The following is an 18,510-nucleotide window of genomic DNA, read 5'->3' as shown; positions in this document are numbered from 1 at the left end:
CTTTTGTTCTTTTAAGGATTTGTAGGACTTCTTTGTGGTGTCTTTAGCCCTATATATGTTAACAGTTTTAACAGACTTTTTCCTTTTTGGCTTGATGGTGTTTGGTGTTTTACTTGGGAGGGCCTTCCCTATCTTAAAAGGATAAAACTATTTTCCTGTAATGTCTTTTTTTTATGTATCTTTAGATTTTTAATCTGCCTACGTGTTTTTTTATGTATTGTGCGATCTAGGTTTCTAACTATTTTCTTCTGAACTGGAAGAGCCAATACACAGCTACTAAGTGAAGGAGCTATTTTTAACCCAACCCGTCTGCCAAAGGCCATATTCTTAACCACTAGGCTCTGCTACCCCCTCTAGTTGAGTTAGCATTAGAGGGATCTTTGTTGTATGTTTGGGAAATTGGGAAAAAGCATAGATACATTATTAAACAAGAAGACTTACTATATTGCTTTTGGTTTTGCTAATTGTAGTGACGGCATAGCATTCTACAGGTGGCCTCCGTATGTAAATGTTTCAAATCAAGAGATGAAAGAAATAACTGGAGTGGAGAGAGATTGAATGTGTGTGTCAGCCCTTGGTGCTAGGCTATCAGAACAGTGTGGTCTGTTCACCCAGATTGTCGGAGGTCTTTATAATGCTACCAGAATGTCTTCTACCATGACAGTTGCTTTTTAAAGCTAGAGAGTAAGGATGCGTAGTTGGTGTGGTAATGGACTAAACTTCCTTCACCTCAGTTGTCTTCGTTGTGATTTGCCGTCTTCTAACTTCAGTTTTGCACAACCCATCTCTCCTCACAGATATGCGAGGATTCATGACTGCGCACGGGCAGCCAGACCAGCCTCGGTCTGCTCGCTATATCCTGAAGGACTACGTCAGTGTAAGTGAGCCCAGCTCCTCGATGCTCTTGAGTGAGCAGGCCTCCTCTCTCACGGCGCCTAGACGCCAGCAACCTGTTGTGTCACAAAGGAGGGATTTTCTCGTTGAGGGCGTATTGTAATTGGCAAGATCCAGTGTTGGCAAGGTTGGCGCGGGTCTTCTGCGGGAGGAGATCCGCAGCCTCGGCGTGGCTTTCTTGATCCGGGGGAGTTGGCGTCATGTGAGCCAGAGATGGAACCAACAGCACAATTACGAGAGAGAAAGCTCTCTGCACGTTGTCAGCGAAAGTGATAAATGCGTGCCTCTGGCTTTGCCATCGCCTGCAGCTCCTCTTGCAGCTGTGTCACAGTCCTCCTGGGAGCGGAGCGTCCGTATGCCGTTCTCCCTGCGCTCGCCCGGTAACGGTACTCACAGCCCTGCCGAGAATAGTGCTGTTTTCGGTGCGTCGTCTCATTAAAGATACATAACGAGTCTGTCCACATCACAGATGAGGACGTGCTAAGTTTTGGGTTTTCCTCATCAGTAAAATAGGAACGAAGAGTAGCTGTCTCACGAGATTATTATGGGAAGTAAATGAGAATAACGTGTGTGTGGAGACACACACACCACTAAGCTCAGTGCCTGGCGCATAATTAGCCCCCAGTACTTGTTATGTATTAAGCTTAATTCTTTCTGCAAACAAGCATCTTGGGTCTCCCGTAATAACTGGTTGTGAGGATTCCCTCTTCTGAATGCCACATCAGCAGAGCTCTTGGAAGCATAGGAGTAAAATTGAACATCCATACTCTCTTGCCTTCAGTTCAGGAAGAAAGTAGTTAATCAGTAGAGTATTTGTATGGATAAATTATTTATTCATTTGCCATTTATAAAACTATAGAAGATGAGTTACAAACCGCAGTTTATAGAGTGTTTATGGTGGGAAGCAGGAAATTTGCATCCAGTGAGCGACCGCCCAACATCTGCATTAGTATAATCCTGCTGTGCAGTTGTATCCTGATTTTCATTTTGGAAAACACTTAGCCTAAGTATAGTCACATAAGTACACCGAAGAACACGAGTGGAAATGCAAACAAGGTAAAAAGGAGCACAGAGGAGAAAGATTTCCTCCTGGTCTGCGGGCTGTGGGCAGGCTAGGCCTTCAGAACACTTTAAAGGTAAGTCAGTGTATTCATTAGGACTCTCCATTTGCAGGTGACCAGAAGTCAGCTTGGTTAATCAAAAAGCAGGAAGGGGCGCCTGGGTGGCTCTGTTGGTTAAGCGTCCAACTTCGGCTCAGGTCGTGATCTCACGGTTTGTGGTTTGAGCCCCGCGTCAGGCTCTGCTGACAGCTCAGAGCCTGCTTTGGATTCTGTGTCTCTCTGTGTGTCCCTCCTCTGTTCACACTCTTACTCTCTCTAAATAAAATTTTTTTTTTTTTTTAATTCAGAAAAGGAAGCTGGTCAGAGGGTGCTTGGCGGAGATGTCTTCTTTGAGGATTTTTCTTCTGGGAGAACACAGACAACACGTGATGTGCTGTTAACTCTTCTTGTCTTCATAGGGTAAACTTCTGTACTGTCATCCTCCTCCTGGAAGAGACCCTGTGACCTTTCAGCATCAACACCAGCGACTCCTAGAGAACAAAACGAATGGTGGTGAACTAAAAATACATCCAGGAGGAAATAAAAAAGCAAAACAGATTGAAAATGTAGTTGACAAAAGTTTTTTCCATCAAGTAAGTTTTAAAGTTTTTCTTTAACTTCTGATCAGCATATATTATATAGCAGTTCTATTGAAATAACCATTCACATAGTGTAAAAGCCACCCTTTGTAAGTATAGTTCAGTAGTTTATAGTATATTCAGAGTTGTGTAGCCATCACCATAATTTCAGAACGTTTTCATCGCTCCAGAAAGAAACGTTGTACCCATTATCAGTCACTCACCGTTCCCCACTCTCCCCAGCCTTTTCCAACTACTGATCAGCTTTCTCCTATATAGATTTGCCTATTCGGAACATTTCATATAGATGAAATCACCCACTATGTAGTCTTTTTTGACTGGCTTCTTTAACTTGGCATAATGACTTCAAGGTTCATCCATTTATCAGTACTTTATTCCTTTTTATTGCCAAATAATATTTCACTGAGTGGATATGTCACATTTTGTTTATTTCTCATAGATGGAATTTGGGTTGTTTCCCCTTTCTATTATAAGATAAATGATTTTTTTTTTTTTTTTAGTTTTTTTTTTTTAATGTGTATTCATTTTTGAGAGAGAGACAGAGACAGCGTGAGAGAGGGGGAGACCTAGAATCTGAAGCAGGTCCCAGGCTCTGAGCTCTCGGCACAGAGCCCGACGTAGGGCTCTAACTCATGAACCATGAGATCGTGACCTGAAGTCAGATGCTTGACCGACTGAGCCACCCGAGCATCCCCCCTTTTCTATTATAAATAATGCTATGAACATTCATGCACAAGCTTTTGTGTGAACATAGATTTTCAGTTCTCTTGGGCATATAATTAGGGGTGGGATTGCCGGGTCATGTGTTAACCACATGTTTAACATTTGAGGTACTGCCAGACTTTCCAAAGTGTCTGTGCCATTTTACATTCCCACCGTCAGGGTATGAGGGCTCTAATTTCCTTATATCCTTACTGGTATTTATTTTCCGTCTTTTTTTACTTTAGTCATCCTACTATATGAAGTGGTATCTCATGATTTTGATTTTGATTTCCCTAAGGATGTTGGTAATCTTGTGTGCTCATTGGCACATGTAGATCTTCTTTGGAGAATTACCTATTGTTGAGTTGTAAGAGTTCTTTATAAATTCTGATAAAAACCTTTATCATATTTATAATTTGCAAATATTTTCTACTGTTTAGTGGTCTTTCTGAGCCAGTACATTTTAGTAACTTTCATTGTTTACATCACAGCTACAGTTTATATGCTGCACTTTAAACAACAAATTTAGGAGCACCTGGGTGGCTTGGTCATTTAATTGTCCACCTTCGGCTCAGGTCATGATCTCACGGTTCATGAGTTCAAGCCCTACATCGAGCTCTCTGCTGTGTGCGAGCAGCCTGCTTCAGATCCTCGGTCTCCCTCACTGTCTGCCCCTCCCCCACTCACATGCACTCTCTATCTCTCCCTCCCAAAAATAAACATTTAAAAAAGATTTTTTAACATAAGAAAATAAAGAAAACTTATATGCAGAACAGTTAAATCCTATAACTGTACTTAATATATTTTTTAAATCCTTTTGTGACTACTACAGCCATAAAAGGGTGGTAGGGGGAGGGGGTGTCATCTGTATCCAGAGTGATTTCTTTCTGTATTTATATGATGCTTTATTTGTGTGCCTCACACAGGCCAAGCAGATAGTGCTATCCACCACTGGGGCCATTGAGGCTTAAGGAGGCAAAGTGACTTATTCAAGGATACTTGTCTTAAATGGCAAGGCTGGGCTAGAACTTGATTATTGTGGCTCCTGGTTTGAATTATTTCCAAGTCTGCCAATATTTAGGAGGAAATTTACTGATAGGCAGAAAGATCATAGGTTCTTCCTTGGACCTACTTCTATTAAGACAATCATGAAATACTGCTTTGCACTTGCAGAATCATATGGGATTAATTTTATTTTTACTAAGTAAACTTAATTGTTCAGTTTTTTGTTTCATTTTGCTCTACTTAAATAAAATCACAAGTTTACAGAAACTTTTTTGAGCACTATTACATGTGGATACTACACTAGGACCTAGGATATCAAAAGGAAGAAAACATAATTACTGTTTTCAGGGAGATCACATTCTAGCTAAGGGGAGATGGGCAAGTTAACAAGTAACGTGACACGTTAGGTCTAGGGCAGAAGTATAAGTCAGGTAATTTGTGAACCCAGATTGGGGAGCAGTTCCCCCTTGGGGCCTGGAGGAGAGTAGGTGAGTGAACGCCACAGAGAGGAGGTGATATCTAAGCTGGACTCTAAGGGCAAATATAAATGTACTGGTTGGAAGGAGTGGTGAGGGCGATTCTCCAGGCAGAGAGGGAGTAGTGTGAACAAAGGCATAAAAAGATGGGAGTGTGGATTCTATCAATAAGGAGCCCATGTTGTAAGTGGTCTTGTGTACCCGCTGAGGGAATACGAACTTGGTTCCCCAGGCTACAGGGAGCCATCAGAGGTTTGTGAGGAAAGAGAAATACGTGATTGTTAAACTCTAGTAGAAGTGGGGAGTGTTGCAGTGTTCCAGTGAAAGCTAATGAATACCGGGGCTAGAACAGGGTGGTGGAGAACAGTGGATAGGTACACCAAATGCTAGGGTCTGGAGCCCACAGAACTTACTGGCTGGCTGTATGAGGTAGATGAGGAAGGCAAAGGGAGTGCTTGCTCAGTGGCTAGTTACAGATGGTATTTGAAGCAAAGTGAAGGACAAAGAGAATGCACTCGACAGAATGCGGAGAAACTTACTTACGAATGGGGAGAGAGAGAGGAGCAGTGAAGGGGGTGGAAGTCCTCTGTCTTGGAGTTCTCCATAAATAATACTGTGCTTACATCTCCCATACTGCTGTCTTCACTTCCTAGGAAAATGTGAGAGCTTTGACCAAAGGAGTCCAGGCTGTGATGGGCTACAAGCCAGGGAGTGGCCTGGTGACTACAGCTGCTGTGAGCTCTGAGGGCAGGGCTGGGAAGGCCTGGAAAAAACATGGCAACAGAAATAAAAAAGAGAAAACTCGTAGACTCTATAAGCACCTGGATACGTGAACTTGGGCTGCAGTGGAAATGGCGTCTGCGTTGTGCACCTGGAGAAGAAACAGAAGCTGCTCTTGGCCGTGATGCTGTGAAATGGACCCTGCTTCTTGTGGCACGCAGCCACACCAGACAGCCAGTATCAAGACGCAGGGGCTCCGTGGAGCACCGAGTCTAACACAGTCATCTTGGAGCCCCAGAAACTTTGTCCTGTAGAAGGCTGAATTTGAGATGAGGGAATGAATGACTGAATGTGTAAACAAATACACATGCATACTAATTTGTAAATTGGGTTAAAAAAAAAAAATACTAAAATTAAATGGTCACTAACAGACGTTTTATTGGTTTATGTAGATACACTGCCATTTGGACATTTTGCATTCTTTAAACAGTTGTAATTTGCCAAAGCATGACTGGGATTTTAGATGGATTCTTTTGAGAACATTATATAGGTTACTGATTCTCAACCTCACATGCATACCCAGCAGTCCCCTGGTATTGCAGAAGGCACATCAGGTCTTGGAATGAGGGGGCTAGCAGATGTAGTTTTTAAAAGCCTCAGAGAGCCCAACCTTCTGTAGCTTTAAAAGCCTCAGAGAGCCCAGTCTTCTATTGAAGATCCCTGTCAACATGAGCCACTACTATAGAAGGTAGTGTGTGTTTTTCTAAAGCTCACCACAGGCATGAGGAAATGGGCAGATAATCAGCTAGTTTTTGTTTTAGGTATAGATGCCTGATCTCCTTAGTACTTAGGGACCATCAAGAGTGAGACAAGGACAGTTTACCTTTTATAGTACCATTCCTGTTTTAGCCTCTCACTTTACTTTTGTCTCCCTTTTTCTATGAGCCTCATTATTCCCTTAACTCAGATCCTTTCCTTGTGTTGTGTGATAGACGTTTTTGGAAATCTAACGGACATTATGGATGCCTTCTCCAGAAAAATGCACATGCCCATGAACAGTCTTGTGAAATGTATCAGAAGATGACAGACCCGCGGTTCGTCCACAGCTTTGCAGTTAAGCCTTGCCCGATGTGGCCAGAGTATATTTAAGATATATTTGAAAATGTGTTCCACCTGGGGAATAAAAAAATATATACTTGTTTATTTAACAGATAGCACCTTCTGTGTGGCAGGAAAGGCACTGGAAACCGGGGACAGCAGGAGTAGGGCCCTGATGCAGGAAGTTAGCAAGAGCCATCACATGGCCTTAGAGCCCATGAGGGGATTCTGGAGGTTTGCTCAAAAGCGGTGGGTAAGCCAACGAATAGTTTATAAACAGGTAAGGAATTAGTGTTCTAGTTCTTCATTTGAATATCGGGTGAAAGGTTATTCCAGATCAAGCCTGAGGCAGAGCTAGAGAGGTTCCGCAGTTGTGTTCATCCATCTGCAACAATATACTTCTAGTTCTTCCCTTTGATCTGAGGAAAGGGACAGTCTGAAAAGCCCATGGAAGAAGAGGAACATGCATCAGCATGTTAAAGCCTACTTTGTTCCATTCACTGAAGAACAGGCACGGTTGTCTGGGAGAAACTTCCATGCTGAATGGACAGAGCATGTACTGATTTTGAATAAGTTTTGCTTTAATGATAGTGTAATAGCTAAAACATGAGACTTCTTAGAAAAAGTAATTACATACGCTTCACGTTCCTGATTACTTTTGTAACAGTTTTATTGAGATATTCACATACCATGCAAGTTCACCAGTTTTAAAGGATACAATTCAGCGGTTCTTAGCATATTCAGAGTTATATAACCATCACCACAACCAGTTCTACATTACTGCCACAAAAAACCCAGGACCCTTTAGCCAGTGGCCCCCAATCCTCCCAATCCCCCCCCCCAGCCGTAAGCAAACCCTCATCTACTTTATATATGGTTTTGCCTATTCTATATGTTCATAATAAAGGAATCATAAGCCATGTGACCTTTCGTGACTGGCTTTCACTTAGCCTGATGTCTTCAAGGTTCATCCATGCTTTAACATCTCTCAGTATTTCATTGCTTTTTGTTGCCAAATAATACATTCCACTGAGTGGGCATACCACATTTTGTTCATTCATTCATCGGTTAAAAGGCATTTGGTTTCCACTTGCTGTCTATCATGAATACAGTGCTGCTGTGAACGTTTGTGTACAGGTTTTTGTGTGGTTTTTAATTTTTTTTTTTAATTTTTTTTCATGTTTTTATTTATTTTTGAGACAGAGAGAGACAGAGCATGAGCAGGGAAGGGGCAGAGAGAGGGAGACACAGAATCGGAAGCAGGCTCCAGGCTCTGAGCCATCAGCACAGAGCTCGATATGGGGTTCGAACTCACAGACTGTGAGATCATGACCTGAGCCGAAGTCGGACGCTCAACTGACTGAGCCACCCAGGCGCCCCGAGTGGTTTTTAATTCTTAAGTATATATCTAGGAGTGGAAGTGCAATATATTTAACCTTTGAGTAGCTACCATACTGATTTGCAGAATGGGTGTACCATTTTACATTTTCCATCAACGGTGTATAAAGGTTCTAGTTTTCTCCGTAGTTCTGTCAACACACATTACTGTCTTACTGTCTTTTTATGTTTTGGCCATCCTAGTGGGTATAAAGTGATATGTCATGATTTTGATGTGCATTCCCTTGATGCCAGATGACGTTGAGCATCTTCTCATGTGCTTATTGCCCACTTGTAGATGGAAAATGTCTATTCAGATCCTTTGTCCATTCTTTTTTAAATGAGGATTTCTTTTATTTTTTAATTTTTTTTTAATGTTTATTTATTTTTGAGAGCGAGAGAGACAGAGCACAAGCAGGGGAGAGGCAGAGAGAGAGGGAGACACAGAATCCAAAGCAGGGTCCAGGCTCTGAGCTGTCCGTGCAGAGCCCAACGCAGGCTCGAACTCATGGACCATGAGATCATGACCTGAGCCAAAGTTGGACGCTTAACCGACTGAGCCACCCAGGCGTCCCCTCTGTCCATTCTTTAATGGAGTTATTTATCTTGTTACTGAGTTATAAAAGTTGTTTGTACATTCTAGGTACAGGTCCCTTAGCAGATGTGTAATTTGCAAATGTTTTCTGCCATTCAGTGGGTTGTCTTTTCATTTTCTGATAGTGCCTTTGAAGCACAGTTTTGATTTTGGTGAAGTCCAAATGGATCCATTTTTTTCTTTGGTTGCTTGTGCTTTTGGTGTTAAATTTAAGAAACTATTGGCAGATCCAAGGTTATTAAGATTTACCCCCATGTTTCCTTCCAAGGGTTTCAGAGTTTTAGCTCTTACGTTTAGGTCTCTGGTCTATTTTAAGTTTTCATATCTGGTGTGAGGTAGAAGATGGACCAACTTCATTCTTTTGCATGTGGCATCCAGTAGCCCCAGAGCAGTTTGTTGAAAAGACTAGTGTTTACCCACTGAATTGTTTCAGCACCTTTGTCGAGAATTGAACATAAATGTGAGGGCTTATTTCTGGATGTATGCCTTTGGTATTTAACCTTCATGAATGTGCAACAGTTGTGAAGAGCATCCGACTCCATCTTCTAGCAAGTATTCCTGGTAAGAGACGTCTCTCTGTGTAGATGCTCCACACCCCTCCATCCCTTAGCCACTTTGAGTTCACCTGCAGCCCCAGGGGACGGTTCCTGTGCGAGCCCTTCCTCTGCAAACCCTGTATTTCCTGCGTTCCTTTCTCCTGCACCACAGGAGCCTGCTCGCCACGCACACAGGGCGATCTAGACGGGCTGGGGATTTAACAACCCCCGGAGCAACCCCCAACTGGTCAAGAATGGGGGCTGGGTGCTAAGTGCCCCAGCTTCCCTGTCACTTGGTGCATACACTGTACATTTTCCACACTAGATCCTCCATGGAAATCATCTCACTAATTCGCCCGCCGCCCTCCTCCCTTCCCTCACTGTCCACTCCCTCACTTCTGCTTCAGGGGGTTGCCTCCCAGATTAACTAAATCTAAGTCCTCTGCTTAGAGTCTGAAGAACCCAAACTAGGACACATCGGAAGGTGTCTGTTTTTAAGTATCCTCACCCTTGTAGCGAGGAGTACGGTAGACTTACAAGTTCCAGCCATTAGCATGATCACTTTATTGTTTTGAAAATTTTTCCCCAGCATTTTATTACAAGAAATATACTGCCCTTTTAAAGTAGAACCTGCTATACATCTGTCCTCCGTTCCCCTTTCAGGAAGTTAGGAGGAAGTGGAGGTTTCTGTCAAGACATCAATAGCAATATAGGTTTTCTTGGCAGGCAAACTGGGAAATGTGGCCACAAGCCAGAAATCGACCTAATGCCACCCCTCTAAAGTCCTTGTGGAGCAGTGAGGAAAATCATTCAGAATGTCCACGCCTAATAGTTTGTTGTCTGTTTTGTTCAACACACCATAGACCAACTGAGGGTGAAGAGAGGGCCACACAGGAAAGAACTTGCTATCAAAGGCTCCAATATGAAGGGAAAACAACAATTCTGAGCAAGCCAAAAGTGAAGGGCATTATGTAAGTGAAGAGTGCCCAGTGCACAGAACACTGAATACATAAGTGTTCTGTTGAAGTGTGATACGTATACAGAAAGAACACAACTGTGAGAGTATAGATAGCTGACTTTCACCAACATACTGATGCAACCGGCACCTTGACTGAGAACACGGTTAGCACTTCGTACCTCCTTTCAGCAAAGACTGACCACCCCAAGGGCTACCGCTGTTCTCACCTTTTCACCACGTTTTGTATGATACGTAAGCAGAATCTACCGGGGTACCTGGCTGGCTTGGTCGGTGGGGGGGTACGACTCTTGATCTCGGGGTTTGAGTTCAAGCCCCACGTTGAGTGCCGCGATTACTAAAAATAAAAATCTTAAAAAAAATTGTTTAAAAAAATCTACAGCGTGTACTCATGTATCTGGCTTCTTTAATCCAACGTGGTGAGGTCCGTCCACAGTCTTGCATTTGATAAATAAATCACTGTCACCGCTGTAGGGTGTTCTGTGGTGTGAATATGTCACCATTTATCTGTTCTATTATTGATGGACATGTAGACGTTTTGCAGGTTTGTGGTTTCTTAAATTTTTAACAAACTGTATTTTGTAGAACAGTTTTAAGTTCGCAGCAAAATTGAGCAGAAAGCAAAGAGAGTTCCCATATTCCCCAGTCCCCACGTATGCACAGCCTCCTTCACCCTCAGCATCCCCCACACAGCGGTGCATTTGTTAACATGAACCTACAACACCGGGGCGTCTGGGTGGCTCAGTGGGTCAAGCGTCCGACTTCGGCTCAGGTCACGATCTCACAGTTTGTGAGTTCAAGCCCCGCGCTGGGCTCAGTGCTGACAGCTCAGAGCCTGGAGCCTGCTTCGGATTCTGTGTCTCCCTCTCTCTCTCTGCCCTTCCCCCCGCTCCCCAAAATGAATAAACTTCAAAAAAAATGTAAAAACAAAACAATGAACCTACACTGACAACATTACTCTCCAAAGGGTTTTGATTTTTAAAAATAGCGCTGCCATGGATACCATAATAGTGTGGTCAAATAGAATTTACTACTACAATGCAAATAAATCTATAATCTGTGCTATCCTGTAGTTAACTACAGCCAAGCACTTAAAATGTGGCTAGTGACAACTTCAGAAGTTCACTGCTAACAGTCATGACTTTTAACTCCTGCCTGACCCAACAATCAAAGGTCAGAATGGTGGGAGTTTTTCAGGAGAGTGGGGGAAGAAGGGTAGATTTCATATTTATAACTTCTACATCTTGGCTACTTCTAAAGCAGGTTACTAAAAGTATTAAAACACCATCTTTCGTGTGAATTGTAAGGCAATGAGTTTTGTTTTGTTTTTTTTTTTAAGGATTCTTGAATCCATAGTAGTACTCTAAATAAGGAGAGGCAGGGCAACTTTTGAACAAAAACACCTCAATGAAACAACGTAGAAGGGATGACAGAATCACCATTTTGGAACCATCAACAAAATCATGGATTCCAGCAAAGTGCTGAGACCACTGACGGAAAGGTCCCTGGGGGGTGGGATGGTGGCCCCCTTTTAAAGTATCACCCGCCGCTTTATTCAATGCCAAGGGAAAGTGCCTTTTACAATGGAGCGATCCAACAGACACTACCTTAAACAAGTCACCAAACTCTGTCACCAGTGCTATGCCAGTATGTTCTGCACCTCCTGATGTGGTGCAACAGGAAGTCCACAGGATAACCCTGTGCTGCTTTTGCAGAAACATTTCGGCTCAATCTAATCATAAGAAACCAATTAGACAATTCCAGATTTGGAACATTCCAGAACACAAGGGACCGGGACTAAAGAGACACAACTAAATGAATGAATCCTGAACCAGAAACACACATACACACTCTATATATTTGACATTCTTGGAGCGGCTGAGTAAATTTTACCATGGATTACACAGGCGATAGCATTGTATCAGTGTAACAGAAGTGTGGCGAGGTCGCGAACACTGCTGGAGATACATGCTGAGGCACTGGGGGTGAGGTGTCACAGCTGCCACCTCCAATGGTTCCACCGGAGCAAGGGACAAAACAAATGTGGCAGGTAGGTAGGTAGGTCCTAGGTGGTTTTCACCTTTTTGTAGTTTTGAAAATTTTCAAAATAAACAGTGGGGAGTGGGGAGAGGTCATAGAAGTAGACAGTTAAATTCCAGAAGGGCTCAGGAGCCATTCAGGAGAACAGACAGAACTGTACTGGGAGATTAGAATCAAATAGGGACCACAAGCTCCTGTCTTTACTCTGTCTTGGCTGGCTTTGGGGAAGCAGGTAATCCAGCTCCCTTACTGGCCCGCATGGAACTTGGCAGGATGCCGATTTCCTTGTGAATTGTAAACTGCGGTGAGAACACACATTTCTTTTAACTAATTATTTCAACGCAAGTATTCAAGTACTGAATTCTATTTAATTGGCTTTTTAAAAGGTGAGTAGCCTGGTCCGCCTGGCTGGCTCAGTCAGGAGAGCATGCAACTATGTGTCCCAAGTTCCAGCCCCACGTTGGGGGTAAAGATCATGTGGGGAAAAAAAAAAAATAGGGCTTTCCTTGATGTAACATTTCAACATCTGTGCATTCCATTAGCCCTCGCCCAACTTCTAGCATCGTGAAGTAAGTTGCTTTCAGCAATAGGATGTTATTAATGAAGCATTCGAGGGTGAAAAAGGTAAAGAAACTCTCACAAGATCAAACAGTAGCTGATGATAGAGTTTTAAATAGAACCCAGGACCTCTGTGCTGACAGCAGGGAGCCTGCTTGGGATTCTCTCTGCCCTTCGTGTGTGTGCTCGCTCTCGCTTTCTCTCTCTCTCTCTAAATAAACTTAGATGATGGATGGGTGGGTGGATGGATGGATAGATAGATGATTAACTAGGTGGGTAGATAGATAGGTAGATAGAAGATAGATAGAACAAACCCAGGACCCCACCAGTCCTACCACCTGCCTCTCTCATGATAATCCAACATCTCCACAATGGGATTGACTCAGATTTGGAAATGCCATTATTTCAAAATGCATTCTCAAAGAATTGATTTCTCTATACTTACAGCAGGTAAATCAAACTGGCATAGAGCCTTTTTTAATGTTACCAGTTGAGTAGTAGCCACAAACCCTTCCTCTAAATAACACATTTTATAAGAACATTGGCAGGAGGTAGCGTGTCCTCAGAAGCAAAAGCTATTGAGCTGCTGGTCTGTGCCCCCAGGTGGCCGGGACCTAGGGCCATGGTTGGCCAGCAGGCTCCTACAAGGACAGGCCAGGCTGATCAGCCCTTCCTTCTTCAGGACAATGCCTGTGGGCTCAGTGCCTCTGCCAACAGGAAATGCCTACGAGCCGTGGCCCTCCTGTTAGCTTTTCTTCTTGGCAAACTCTGAACCATGGCCAAAGAAACTTTAGCTTTAGCTTTGGGGTGGGGCAGCCACCAAGCCTCAGAGGAGCCTGCTAAAGGAACTGATTCACTTCCCGAGGGCCGACCACGGAAAAAGCCCTTTGGAAGGTCCTGGCAGAATTTGGGAGGGGTCCTAACTCCAGGAGGGAGGGGAGTAGATTAGCACATACAATCCTGAGTGTTCCCCACCGGATGAAGAGCTGGTGGGTGCCGGCAGCCTGCGTCTCTCGCCCCACATCCTCCCTCGCTGCAGGACCTCTGCCATTTGCAGGCATCCGCCAGCCAGCGTCTTCCTGCCGCCAGGACAGCTTTCCAAGATTGCTGCCGCACTAATTGCCAAAAGCAAACTCGTTCTCCAAAGCCCAGCTCGTGAGTTTCTTGAAAGCCCTCCCAACACCCCCCCTACAGACACACACAATGGTAGGGGCCACCAAAGCTTTGTAAACATGCTCTCACTACAGAAGGGCACTGTACCTTTTTACAGCCTATCTAAAAATCAATTCATTCGGTAACTATGTTCCTTATTACGTGCTAGGCAGTGAGTCAGGTGCTGGGGTACAGATCTGAGCTCAGCAGCCCCGGCTGAAGACTCTCACAGCCAGGTTGAAAGACAACACCTGCCACACTGTAAGGGGTGCCCTGGTCGAGGAGGAGCACAGGCCCAGGGGCTTGTGCCTGTCCCCTATAGGACCAGGACACAGAGGCAGCCTGGGCAGGGAGGACAGCAGGTGGAGGCGCCTCGGGAGGGAAAATCGCGAGTCTGGTTGTAGATGTGTTCAATCGGACATGCGAGTGGAGACGTCGAATAGGCAGCTGCGTATATGAATCTAAAGTCTGGGAAGGAGGTCTGATCTGGAGATAGATACTCGGGAGGCACAGGCACAGGGACGGTATATAAAGCTAGAAGTTCAGATGTTTCAGGCGTCTGGTAAAGAGAAGAGAACCAAGACCCGAGCTCTGTGTCTCCACGCCATTAGCTATTCATATTTTCTTTGAACCATTATTATTATTATTTTTTTTTTTAGTGGATCAGAGGTTCTTCCCAGGAAAGACAACAGCAATAATAACTTCCAGATGCTTCACCTCCAGGGTTTCTACTAATCCCAGTTGCCCTGACGGAGGCACTATCATCCCCACTTGACAGGTAAGAATACACAGTTGCAGAGGACCCATGCTCTGCCCCAAGTCACAGCTGCAAGGAGGCAGAGTGAGAACTGCAGTCCGACTTGCGGGCTCCGAAGCGCCCATTTTTCCCATTGCATTTTTCTCTGAGCCAATGTGTCCAGTGACTGGCAACGGCTCCCCACACTTGTCCAAGCCCCCGAGGGCCATCTCCACAAGCCCGTGTTCCTCGTATGAATCTCACAGGAAGCTTGCGGGAAGGCAGTTTAGTAGGCTGAATGATGGCCCCCCAAAATACAAGGTCTTAATCCCTGGAACCTATAAATGTCACCTTCTGTGACATCTGAACTCTTCACAGACGTGATTAAGGATCTTGAGACGGGGTGCGTAACATAAATTACCTGAGCAGGTCACAAGGGCCATCTTTATAGGAAAGAGACAGAGGGAGATTTCACACACACAAGACAAGAGGGAAATGTGACCACGAGAGGAAGAGATTAAGTGACGCGGCTGCCAGGCAGGTAGTGCTGGAAGCCACCAGACGCTGGATAAAGAGAGACAATGAAGAGATTCCCCTTCTAGGGTCCCCGGAAGGGAGGCAGCCCTGCGGCCTTGACCGTGGTCCAGTGAACCTGATTTCAGAATAGGGAGAGAATACATTTCTGTTATTTTAAGCTGCTAAGTTTTTGGTAATTTGTTAGAGCAGCCACAAGAAATGAATCCATGCAGATTCCAAGGACACACGCCCAGACAGTTGGATTTCACCGGGCTGGTTTTTGACAGGCAGTCAGAGTGATCCTGAAACCATGATCCATGATCTATGGACCACACCCCTTCCAAAGGCTTTGGGAGGGGGCTCAGGATTTAAATGCTTAAACTAGGGGGTTTAGTCTGGGGTCTAGCCCTCCACGAAATCCACAGTTGAATTTCAGAGACTATAAATTCCTAAAGATTGTATGAACACTGTGTGGGGGTGCATACATGTTCATATTTTTCAGGGACGAGGTCTTCCTCAAATTCTCTGAGTTCACCGCAAAGGCTGAGAACTAACCACTCTGAGGAAAAGCTGTTGAGGTGCGTAAACCTGGTCCAGGGTGTGGTGGGAGGAATGAAGCAATTTTTCATTTATTTTGTTTTTTGATGTTTATTTTTGAGAGAAAGAGAGAGCATGAGAGGCAGAGAGAGAGGGACCGAGGATTCGAAGTGGGCTCCACACTGACAGCACAGAGCCCGACGCGGGGCTCGAACTCACGAAACCACGAGATCATGACCTGAGCCAAAGTTGGATGCTTGACCGACTGAGCCACCCAGGTGCTCCAGAATGAAGCCATTTTTAAATTGGATCCAACCTCCAAGGGCTTATACTGAGCCTGAGGGAGAGGAAAGTCATCATAAGTGAATCAAATTAAATGGCGGTATCTTTAAGTCTCAACAAAACAAAGCATAAGGTAGCCCTGCCTAGGGCCTAGGGAGAGGGTGACATGAGACGGGGAAGGTGTGTCCTCATTTCAGCGAGATAGTTAGTGCGATGGATTATCTTTCCAGAACAGTAAGTAGGCAACGTCACTAGAGAAACCGGGGAGCTGGGCAGTCACAGGTCAGTATCCACAGGTCGGCTAGAAGAACCCACAAAGAATCAGCAGGCAGGGACTTCAGGGTACTTGGTTATCATCTATGAGACACTTGGCTACTGTATTTTTCCCCCTTTTTTTAATTTTTTTTATTTTTTTATTTTTTTTAATTTTTTTTTTTTCAACGTTTATTTATTTTTGGGACAGAGAGAGACAGAGCATGAACGGGGGAGGGGCAGAGAGAGAGGGAGACACAGAATCAGAAACAGGCTCCAGGCTCTGAGCCATCAGCCCAGAGCCCGACGCGGGGCTCGAACTCACGGACCGTGAGATCGTGACCTGGCTGAAGTCGGACGCTCAACCGACTGCGCCACCCAGGCGCCCCTCCCCTTTTTTTAAAAAAAAAAAAATTTTTTTTTTAACTTTTATTTATTTTTGGGACAGAGAGAGACAGAGCATGAACGGGGGAGGGGCAGAGAGAGAGGGAGACACAGAATCGGAAGCAGGCTCCAGGCTCTGAGCCATCAGCCCAGAGCCTGACGCGGGGCTCAAACCCACGGACCGTGAGATCGTGACCTGAGCCGAAGTCGGACACTCAACCGACTGAGCCACCCAGGCGCCCCTGTATTTTTCCGCTTTTATTTTAACCTTTCAATCTTGTCTTCGCTGGTATTCATTTTGTATTACTTTATCTTATCATTTTTACATTTTAATTTTGGCCCCTTTTGTCGAATAACCTATTTTAATTTTACCTTTACTCGCTCTTTTGCTTGTTCAGTGTCACTCTCTCTCCTACTGGACTGTTAGCTCAATGAAGGCAGGGACTTGTCTGTTTTTCTCAAAAACGTGTCCCCAGCTCCTTGTCTGACAATGTCTGACAAATTATGTTTCACGACCAAAAGCGGTCATAACTTTAAAAATAAATGAAACAGTAAAATAATGTAGCCCCTTTAGAAGAACAGTCTGGGGGCGCCTGGGTGGCTCAGTCGGTTAAGCGGCCGACTTCAGCTCAGGTCATGATCTAGCAGTCCATGAGTTCAAGCGCCGCGTCGGGCTCTGGGCTGATGGCTCAGAGCCTGGAGCCTGCTTCCGATCCTGTGTCTCCCTCTCTCTCTGCCCCTCCCCCGTTCATGCTCTATCTTTCTCTGTCTCAAAAATAAATAAAAACATTTAAAAAATTAAAAAAAAATTATGCTAGGTGAAAAAAGCTCGTCACAAAAAGTTCACCTATTGGATGGGATTGCATTAATAAGGAATTTTCCACAACAGGCAAGTCCGTAGAATCCTAAGGTAGATTTGTGGTTGCCTAGGGCTGGGAGTGTGGAGAAGAAAGTTAACCGCTAATGAGTACTTGCTTTTTTAACAAGTGATGAAAATGTTGTAAAATTAGATAGCGGTAGTGGTAGCACAACTCTGGATACACTAAAACACTGTACACGTTAACAGGGTGAATTTTATGGTATATGAATGAGATCTCAAGAAAACTGCTGTTTTTAACAACGAAAATAACGAAATGACGGGGTCACCTTCTTTAAGCAAACTTACTAAAATCAACAAGGACATTTTAAAATTACAATAGCTTGTTTTCAAGAACAGCTCTGCCTGCCAGGACTGTGTGGCAACGTGGCTGGATGGGACAGCATGACGGCCAAGACCACTGGCCTCCTGGGGGCATCTTCTAGGGTGACTTCTGGAAGTCCGGCTTGGGCGACTAGAGTGGGGGTGGAGGGTGCCGTTGACGCCTTCATACCAGAGAGTGGGAGAAGATGCTTTGGGGGGGGGAGGGGGCTGTATCCTTCTGCCGCCCCCCCCCCCCCCCCCCTTTCTTTTGTACCTTTTGAAGGATCAGACCAGCCGCTCACGCCCGGGATCCCCAGCACCCAAGAGCTGCGTCAGGCGCGAAGCATGTGTACTGTTCGGCTCAGAAAATGGGGCGCACTAATGGGCGGACAAAGCGCCTTACCGTGGCCGGGCAGGTCACGGTATTCGGCCCTGGCCGCCGGGAGACCGCAAGGGGTCTGCGAGCGGCGCCGCCACCGCTGTCGGGGAGCGGGGGCTGGGGCCGCAGCCTTTGTGCCGAGGCCGCTCCCAGCTCCCGCCGCTGGGGGGCGGCCTCCGGCCCGCCGACCCCCGACAATAGCGCGCCGGGTGGGGAGCCGCGCGGTCCCGGAAACTTTTCCCTCGCGCCTCCGCCGCCGCCGCCAGCGCCCGTCTCCCGGCCGCGGACGTGCGCTGGGCCGGGGCCGCCGCCGCCGCCGCGGGGGCACCGGGCCGGGGAAAGGGGGCGCGCGGAGGCTGCGCCCCGGCGGGGCCACGCGGGAGGCTGGGGCCCGGGCCGGGCGGAGCCAGCGAGCC

The 18,510-nt window shown here is 45.5% G+C and overlaps 1 protein-coding gene across 1 annotated transcript in view; it reads left to right on the top strand.

The window, feature by feature from the left end:
• LSG1 (large 60S subunit nuclear export GTPase 1) overlaps positions 1-7,543 on the top strand; it is a 39,868-nt gene extending 32,325 nt beyond the window's left edge. The window contains exons 12-14 of the mRNA XM_030329658.1: positions 798-877; positions 2,414-2,587; positions 5,430-7,543. Coding sequence (XP_030185518.1) covers positions 798-877; positions 2,414-2,587; positions 5,430-5,609 — 434 coding nt within the window. The 3' untranslated portion in view covers positions 5,610-7,543. The remainder of the gene's footprint in view (positions 1-797; positions 878-2,413; positions 2,588-5,429) is intronic.
• Positions 7,544-18,510: the final 10,967 nt, after the last annotated feature.

Source organism: Lynx canadensis, chromosome C2 (assembly GCF_007474595.2).
Source record: "Lynx canadensis isolate LIC74 chromosome C2, mLynCan4.pri.v2, whole genome shotgun sequence".
Lineage (NCBI taxonomy): Eukaryota > Metazoa > Chordata > Mammalia > Carnivora > Felidae > Lynx > Lynx canadensis.
The sequence above is the reverse complement of the archived record's forward strand: the minus strand, read 5'-3'. Positions and strand labels throughout refer to the sequence as shown.